Source organism: Populus alba, chromosome 19 (genome assembly GCF_005239225.2).
Source record: "Populus alba chromosome 19, ASM523922v2, whole genome shotgun sequence".
Lineage (NCBI taxonomy): Eukaryota > Viridiplantae > Streptophyta > Magnoliopsida > Malpighiales > Salicaceae > Populus > Populus alba.
The window spans coordinates 5,325,476-5,334,250 of record NC_133302.1 but is presented as its reverse complement, the minus strand read 5'-3'; the positions used below and the strand labels follow the sequence as shown (position 1 = coordinate 5,334,250).

Genomic DNA, 8,775 nt, shown 5'->3' with positions numbered 1-8,775 from the left:
TAGTGTCGACCGTAGAAAATTACTACAGTGTAGGAAGTGGTATCGCAGGTTCAACTTAAATTCAGGAATGTTTGTGATAAATGTGCTATGTTGATGGCTACGATGATAACCTTAAATGAATAATATTGATGGTAATAACAGTAGTTATGATTAAATTTATCATCTCAATTTATATTATTAAAAAGAATTATTAATTTGTTTTATCTAAGAATTATTATGAAGTAATGGATTACAGCATTAACCGTCATGCCAATGAATATTATGAATCGATAGTGTATTATTGAAAAATATTTTTCATTTCCTTGTTTTCACTCACTATTATTGAAAATTATTTGATGCATTTCATATGAGCCGTTTATTGTATCTCTTTCGTACTTGGGGTCAAATCCCACACAACGCATAGGTTAGTTGTCTTTTTCATGAAATGAAAAGAAGAATTATGGCTAATATACAGGTTTTCCTGCTGTGTTCTAATGGTTGACTTGCCATTCACAGCACAAGTCCCTCCCATGTATTCTGCTTGAAAACGTGATTGCAATTGGCTTTGAGCCTCCGGCGTCGGTGTCGAAAATTTTCACTAGAGACGAAGGAATTCTCAGGCTATAATTGCTGGTTAGGGCAAGCATGGTGGCTCCGTCCTTGAGGCGGTCAAACTTGGTGGCTCCATACCCTAACATGAGTGTCACAACCTTCATTAGCTTGCATCCTTGAACATTAGCAACATGCCCTTCGGTCATCTCTTTCGCTGGCTAATAATGTTCATTCCATTATTATTTTGAAAACTCGTTTACTTGCTAAACACGATATTAAAAAAACAAAAAAAACTAGAGATCTTGAGCCTGACTTCTGTTAGGTTTTTAATTGAACCAAATAAGATATTAATATGATAAAACACTGATTGATTCAACATGTTTTTAATAACCCAATTCACTTAACAAAGCTCGAACAAAAAAAAGATGTATAAAAATAAAAAATAATACTGTTTTAATAACAAAAATCAATCCAAGGTTAAGTGGCGAATTGACCTTAATAGCCCAAACCCTTTTTCCAGTCAATTTCCAAAGTCAGACTCTGACAGCTATGCCTTCCGTGCCCTTTGGTCATCTGTTTGCTGCTAACAACGTTAATTCCATTATTTGAAAACATGTCTAATACCATCATCACGTTATTCACTGCCCTGCCAGTCTGCTTCCCCTGCATGTTCCCTTTCTCTGAAAATTCATGTCATAGCGGCTTCCATGTGTTTTGATATAATGACTTCAAACAAATTTACTTGCAGCGGTCTTCCAAAGGGGCATGGAAAACGGTCCATCAAAACCATTCAGAATTGAACAAAGAATTTCATAGATTTTGACAAAGTCAAGGCTTGACCTTGCTCCAAACAGGAAACACAATTGGTAAAAGAATCTTAACTGGCCCGTTACTGTTACTGCCTCAAGTAGTGAACTAGGGTTCTCCATTGCATCCCTAACACGTTAGGGAGAGCACTAACATAACATGGTTGCCATCACCTTGCTAAACACCATTTACAGTGGAGGCTGTGGGGCCTGGAGAGAAGAACAGAAGTCTCCTGATGGAACTCAGTTTTGTTTCCACTCCCAGAAAGGAGAGAAACAAAAGGAAAGAAAATAAAGAAAGAAAAGAACTGATACCACAAACAGAAAGAATTAACTTTGATTGAGTGATTGAACAGGGGAAAAAACAGGTATCATACAAGTACGGATACAAGGCTCTCTCCCTCCAAAATGACCTACCTCTCTCTCCCCTTTTTGTTTATAAAATTTCTCCGCTTTTCAGACTTCCAACATGCTACAAAACTATCTTATGATGCCAAATGCATCGCTTAATTCAATGTGAGGACAGCAGGTTTTTTTAATCCGTCACATTACCTGGTGATCTGCTTGCACATGCAAAATTGTGGTGTGGGGATGAGTTTTGAAGGAATTTCATTGGTAGGTATGAACTCTCAAAATTTTGGTCCATCGCACAGAAAGGACAGAAAACAAGAATTACCAGACAAGTTTTCTACTACTCAAGGATTCAAATAAGTTTCCCAGCCATCGGTTTGTAGTTTTTCTGCCTTCTTCATGACATCGTCCCTTGTATCTTCTTGATACTGGCTCATTCTGCAAAACAAATAGGATTACAGTTGAGGGAAAACTTCAGTTATCCTGTCACACAAGCACATAAACAGAGGAGAGGGCAAGATAGAACCTTGCCAAAAGGTCGGTATCACCAACACCCAACATCCTTACTGCTAGCAAACCTGCATTTGTGGCATTATTAATTGCCACAGTTGCAACAGGGACTCCCCTTGGCATCTGGATAATAATAGATTAAGGAAACATTCAATGAAAGACAAATTAAAAAAAAATAATGAGCAAATTAAAAAAGAATGAAATAAATGTCAAACACAGGCAACGGATTGTATGTTGGACATCAACTTCCTGCAATGAGGGTCAAACTGATGATTCTGTGTTGGATGACAAAAACATCCTCATAACTTCCTGATTTAAATGGGAACTTGGGTTTATGTTTAATATTTCTATAAACATGGTGTTTAGATCTGATCTCGTTCTTTTGCCCGCATTATGCTCATAGAGTAACTGAACCTAGGAAACATCAGTGCTAATACCAAACCAAAGAATCTTGCATTTACAAATCCCACAGAAGCCACAAAGAACTATAGCTTGCTTTCAAAGGAGAATCGATTAAAAAGAAAAAGCATGTAAAGAATGGAAAGGGGTATGTCTACTTTTCCATGTGCCCATTTTAGGAAATATGCTAGTAATGGAACTTCGAATGCTAAACTGGAGGTCACTGCTATTTTTGACAATTGACATCCTGAAAATGTTATATTATCTGTGATGAAATAGTGTACCTGTACAATTGATAAGAGTGAATCCATTCCATCCAAAGCAGAAGCACGCACAGGAACACCGATAACAGGCAAGGGGGTCAGCGAAGCTACCATACCTGTAAAGTCAAACCAATGCTTTATTAAGGCCAGTGAGAGTTGACAGGCATAATATTCTATATAAACCATCACATGTATAACTAGCCTGGCAAGTGAGCTGCACCACCAGCACCAGCAATGATAATTTGGATGCCTTGGTCCTGAGCAGACAGTGCATAAGAAAACATCATTTCAGGAGTTCGATGGGCCGATACTATTCTCACCTGCAAGTTACATATTGTTAGCCATGAAAGTCAGGTATAGATGGAACAAAAGAAACCATTGCTGGCAGATTCCAGAAGAAAACTGCAAATTTAAAAAGCAACCTCATGAGGCACTCCAAACACAGTCAAAATCCTTGCAGCATCCTTCATTATAGGAAGATCTGAATCAGAGCCCATAATGATCCCAACACGCGGTGTAACTACATTTTAACAAACATCAGGAACCAAAATAAACTTAAACTGAAAGAACACATACATCTTAAGTTTAACTGTGAGGTCTTATAATATTTAATAAGAAAAATGTAAGAAACTGATTATAATTGAGCTGAAATATATTCATGAGTTTAGATCCTCCAAAATGAACGATAAGGTAAGTCTACTACCTCTAGTACCTATCGACTACTATATCCGGTACCTATCTCCAAGAAATCAAAACATAAATCCAAAAATTGAACTTGTGAATGATGGAAGGGACATTTAATCTCCATTTTAACTTTAAGACAGATACATACTTCATAATGCAACTCATGGAAATTTGCAGTAATAGAAGGTGAGGAAAACCATACAATTAGAACATGTCATCTAGCCACAAGATCGAGTACAATGATCAAGACATCCTACGAAACTTACCAGCAGTCTGACTCTCAGAACCTTCTTCCTTCAGCATTGATTTTAACTGTGCTTCCACTATGCCCATTGAAGGGCCGGCAATAGTGATATGGCCCATCTTCCGTTGCTTTCGCATTTCTGCACAATTACTTTACAGTGGAGAAAAAGAGAGAGGGAGAGTATGAAATTGGGGAAAGTATAGAATTTATGCAAAACTAACCTGGTTTATCATACCAATGGACAGAAGCCCCTTGTATGTTCAATGCTCTTCCAATCAACTGGTGAGCTAAGTGAAAACCAGGCTCACCCTAAAAGCGTAAACATTGTCATTAGTCAATTAATTTTTTATTTGAAATATTCTGACAAAACACATAAAATAGCAAAAACAATTGACAACATTTTGATGTAGACTTGTGAAGGAGCTATCTATTTTTCAGCTAACAAAACGACATGCCCACCCAAACCCCAAAGCTCCTACCCGTGCATTCAATTGAGAATCCTCTAACATTTGGAATTGAATCAGAGTTCAATGAGCACCAGAAGTTAGCAAATGTTTAGAAAAAAAGATGATTAAATCAGAAGCACATGTCACCAACCAACTCCGAATGACTTCTATTGAGAACTCATCATTAGCTAGGAACTACAAGCCTACTCTTTCAATTTTCAATACTTGAAAGACATTTGACACCCCTCAATTTCACAACTTGGTTGCATGTTATATTCACAATCCCTATCCAAGATCCATAGTTAAATTCAAATCGTGTCCTAACCTTTCTGTTTCCTGAGATTGGCCTACAGTTCTCACAAAATATTGGCATGTGCTTCATGTAAGTTATGCTGTGCAACTGCTTTTGGAATTACCAGAAACACAATAGCAGTCCACACACATTAACATACACATGAACATTTACTATTTGAGTGCATATGCTTGGTTTTATGTGTGCATATGATAAAAGAATGTTCAAACACATGACTTGGAAACCAAAGGACCCCATCAAACTTCTTGCAGAGGTTTCAAAATATTAAACAAATGGAAAAAAAAATAAAAAACTGGAATTGGAGAAGAAAACAATTCACCTCGTCTTCACCCAGTAGATTGTACATGATAGCAGCAGGAGTCTTCATTGATGGATCACCAAGTGGAAGACCCAGAACAGCTCTCAAATGCTGTTCGAATTGTGAGGTATAGCAGGACTCAATTGTGTGATGACCACTATTATGAGGTCTGGGAGCTACTTCATTCAGTAAGATCTGTTTAAAAGGGAAAGCATCAACATATTAGTCAAAGACAGCAAGTTCCTGAAATCCTGAAACTAAGAATTATGAAATGTATTGTGCAGACAAAATGAAATACACTGAAAAATACAAGTACAACCTGACCATCCTTTGTCAAAAACAACTCCACTGCAAACACGCCAGCACCTTCTAATGAGCTAACAGCTTTATGTGCAGCATCAGTGGCAAGTTTTCTGATCTTCCACGGTATATCAGCAGGAGCCTTAACCACGTCACAAATGTTTTCCCTGCAAGATTCAATGTCTGCAATCAGATGTAAGGAGATGCAACTATACTAATTGATAAACATTATCAAGTCAAATTCATCTGGCAAACTCAAACATTGTTGAAACCAAATGCACTGAAAACCAAAATAGCTACAAAAAAGAACATGGAAATGCCTTATCTATACCATACTTGTGAATAGTTTCAACAGCAGGGTAGCACGAAATGGAATTGTCTCTTCCTCTAGCAACAATGACAGCTAGCTCCTTCACAAAGGGTGTCCATTTCTCAACATATAAACCTCGATCAAATCCTCCAAGAGCTGGAAAACATCATGAATATTATATTACAACAAGGAGTAGATCCAGCAGGAACAATTTCTATAAAGAAAAACAAAAATAAGAACTACAAACTAGGCATGAAAAGCAGCAAGAGGGGGGGGGGGAAATTAAAGTGGACCATTAGAAAGAATTGAAATGGCGAGACTATATGAGCTTCAAGGAAAAAACTAACAAGAAATGCCCTTGATAATAGAATAATATGAAGCCAATCACTGTTCAAAATCACCCAAACATTCTTAACGATTACTTATGAATATGAAGACAAGGAGAGGTGAGCAATTGTGACAAGGAAATGTAGGAGAAATAATGAAAAGATGAAGCAATTTTATTTCAAGTCAAAAGACAAGGACTTACAAAGAGAGATTTCATTCAAAAACATATGAAGGCTTTTAAGTCAAGTTATGGACAACCTTTCCTGTTAGAGCGAAGAATGCTGAAGGTCTCAGCAAGCTCATTGCTGAAGTTGTCAAGGATAGGAAGGAAGCAACTTCCTGTTGCTTTGGATTAACATATAAGAAAAACTATGAGCCCTAAACACCATCCATATAACATAATCTAAAACATGGCACAATCACACAGATAAAAGTCTGTCCAGGATTCGTAATTTTTCTATTTGATTGGTCCAAACTAGATGAATGGGCTTTCACATTCTTCCCAAGAATTTAATTTGACATCAAATATGTTTCCAGTGCCTTGGGAGTGGCCTGTTTCATATGGATTTTACAGCCAAAACCCAAATTAAAGGTTAATAACATCTTTGGTTGTTGTTCTCTACAAGACAAATAATAATTATACTATAACCGTGTCCATTCCAGACAAAATGAACAAGAGGAGATGAAAAGAGTCTAGTATAAAACATATGATGGATCTTCTTTGGCCATAACATTGGGATCCTAAACATTTTGAATGGCAATTAAGATATGTTGGATACTAAACTGCTGTTAATCAGTAGCACATATGAATACAAGTATAGCATTTCTCAAGCCTAAATAGGATACCAAATTCCCTTAGTAATTGGGCCTCAGTAGTGAACATCTCACCATTTACAGCAGAAGAAAGCTCCCCTTCACTCTTAGCAACTGCATTCCCACGCCCATCATAAGCTAGCCTTTTGCTCTTGAGCATTAGAGGATAGCCAAATAAGTCGCCTGCTCTCTTGGCACCTTCTAGATCATCAATCTGTACTAGTCATACTTCAATATCAGTTAACTAGAAGATATTAAGCTAATAACAAGTAATTAAAAATGAAGACTGCATGTGGCTTCCTCCAGGGAAATACTACAAACAGCAGCTAACCTGCATAAAGTCAGGAAGGGGAATCCCATGCCGAGAAAAATGAACCTTCTGGAGATACTTGTCCTGAAAAATTGAAACATGGATCCATCTAGAAATTTCATCATGGAGCCAAAATCATGTTTGGATTTGAATTTAAATCCAAACTCCCTATGAAGTAAGTCTAAATGCCAAAGTTGCATATGGTTTACAAAATAACGTTACCCATCAACTCTGGAAATCAAAAGAGACATACTTGGATAATTCTAATAGTGGAGGCTTTCGGTTGGCAATCAACTCCTTGCTGCTCAAGCTTCTCCATTGTAGCAGCATCAACATGTTCGATCTCCACAGTCAACACTCCACATCTACAACAGCATAATTAACAAAATTAACACAAAAGACTCAAAAACTCCAATAACAACCGAATTCCATCAAGATTGAACCTTTTTGCGAATTCCTGAACTGTTGCACTATCATCAAAGCTTCCAACCATATGATCATATGCAATCGCACTCGCTGGACAATTAGTCAATGGGTCCAAAACGATGACTTTAATAGCCATTTCTGAAGCTGCTTGGCATAACATACGACCCAATTGCCCACCTCCCAATACCCCAACAATCACCTCGGACACTCCATGAACTGGCAAGTCATCTTTCCTACATTCACCACATTAAACAATCTAATCACTCAACTCCAACAAGATACCAACACAAAACAGCTATTTCTTTTTATTATTTATTCTCTATCAAAAAAATTTCCATCTGGGCACTCATGCAATGAAAAAAAAAAAGCAAAAAAACACAAACTTGAATAAGACATGCACAATTGTATGCACAACTCAATTCTCTTTCTCTTTCTTTTGCAAAAAAATCAATCTGGGTACTGATAAAATGAGACACAAAAAAAAAAAAGACACAAAATTGGTACACGGGTACTAACCGGAAAGAAGTATCGTGAGTGTCAGTTGATGCTTGACAAGCCAAGATTGGACTTTGAAACTGTTTTTGAGACTGTTTTAGCGAAGAGGACTTGGTGTATTTGTCCATGAAAGATAATCTTGTTGAAAGGGAAGAAGAACAAGGCTTGAAACTGAAATCAGATTTTGAAAACAGTAGGAATTTAGGTGCTAGGGTTGTCTGTTGCAGCAGCAGCATCCTGTACCGGAGGAGGGTTTTGTGGTTGGGGTTTTTGCCCGGAACTTGTAACTAGGGAAGTAGTGGAGTTTCGAACGTTGGAGTTCTTTTTATTTTATTTTTTTGTTAGTTTTTTTTTTTCTTTTTTAAAAGAAAATAATTTATGTTTGGGTATGGTACACTATACACTATATTATTCATCGTGTGTGGTTCGAGGAAAAAAAATTTAAACATAAAAAATATTTAAATATTATTAATAATTTTTAGTAAAAAAAATTAAATTATATAAAGGATTGATTTAATTGATTTAGTTGACTTTACAAATCTAAAAAATAAGTTGAATAATCTAAAAAAACATAGTTTTATTAAAAAAAATATCAAGATGATAACTTTTTTAATATTAAGATAACAATATGCTACATTGATATGGAATTAATCTGAGTTAACATGTCAAATTCATGACTCGAGTTATGAGACTATGATAATTTTATAGAAAACAAATCAATACAGATTATAAAGTCTAATTTCAATCAGCTCAATGTTAAAAATATAAAATTAAAAAAAAATCAATTAAAAAGTGATCTAAACAAGCGACCCAAGTTAATTTCAATCAAATCCACGACTCGATTTATAAAACCGAAATAACCATATAGAAAAAAAAAAAAAAATTATGAAGTTTAATTCTCAATCAGTTTAATATTAAAAGATAAGATTAAAAAATAAAATCATTAAAA

At 36.0% G+C, this 8,775-nt stretch overlaps 1 protein-coding gene across 3 annotated transcripts; it reads right to left on the bottom strand.

Annotated features, from left to right (window-relative positions):
* Window positions 1-1,660: 1,660 nt before the first annotated feature.
* On the bottom strand, window positions 1,661-8,174 carry LOC118037883 (phosphoribosylaminoimidazole carboxylase, chloroplastic). 3 transcript variants are annotated; one of them, XM_073406489.1, is made up of 16 exons: window positions 7,848-8,174; window positions 7,349-7,564; window positions 7,159-7,270; window positions 6,927-6,989; window positions 6,671-6,809; window positions 6,041-6,121; window positions 5,482-5,611; window positions 5,165-5,312; window positions 4,867-5,040; window positions 4,010-4,097; window positions 3,811-3,927; window positions 3,283-3,380; window positions 3,063-3,180; window positions 2,882-2,976; window positions 2,215-2,321; window positions 1,661-2,126 (listed from the first exon to the last, which is right to left on the bottom strand). In XM_073406489.1, the coding sequence occupies exons 1-16, from the start codon at window positions 8,060-8,062 to the stop codon at window positions 2,033-2,035; spliced, it is 1,995 nt and encodes a 664-aa protein (XP_073262590.1). In that variant the 5' UTR covers window positions 8,063-8,174; the 3' UTR covers window positions 1,661-2,032. The 3 variants fall into 3 exon arrangements, with proteins under 3 accessions (XP_073262590.1, XP_034899927.1, XP_034899928.1); XM_035044036.2 differs by lacking the exon at window positions 6,041-6,121; XM_035044037.2 differs by lacking the exons at window positions 6,041-6,121; window positions 7,848-8,174 and having other exon boundaries at window positions 6,927-7,014; window positions 7,349-7,490.
* Between the last annotated feature and the right edge of the window lie 601 nt (window positions 8,175-8,775).

Excerpts from the sequence above, each read along its gene's own strand:
- LOC118037883 (XM_073406489.1), bottom strand. The coding sequence starts at position 8,062 with ATGCTGCTGCTGCAACAGACAACCCTAGCACCTAAATTCCTACTGTTT. Across the intron at positions 7,565-7,847 it reads ACTCACGATACTTCTTTCCG|GAAAGATGACTTGCCAGTTC; the intron begins GTTAGTACCCGT and ends TGGTGAATGTAG. Across the intron at positions 3,381-3,810 it reads TTCTGAGAGTCAGACTGCTG|TTACACCGCGTGTTGGGATC; the intron begins GTAAGTTTCGTA and ends GTTAAAATGTAG.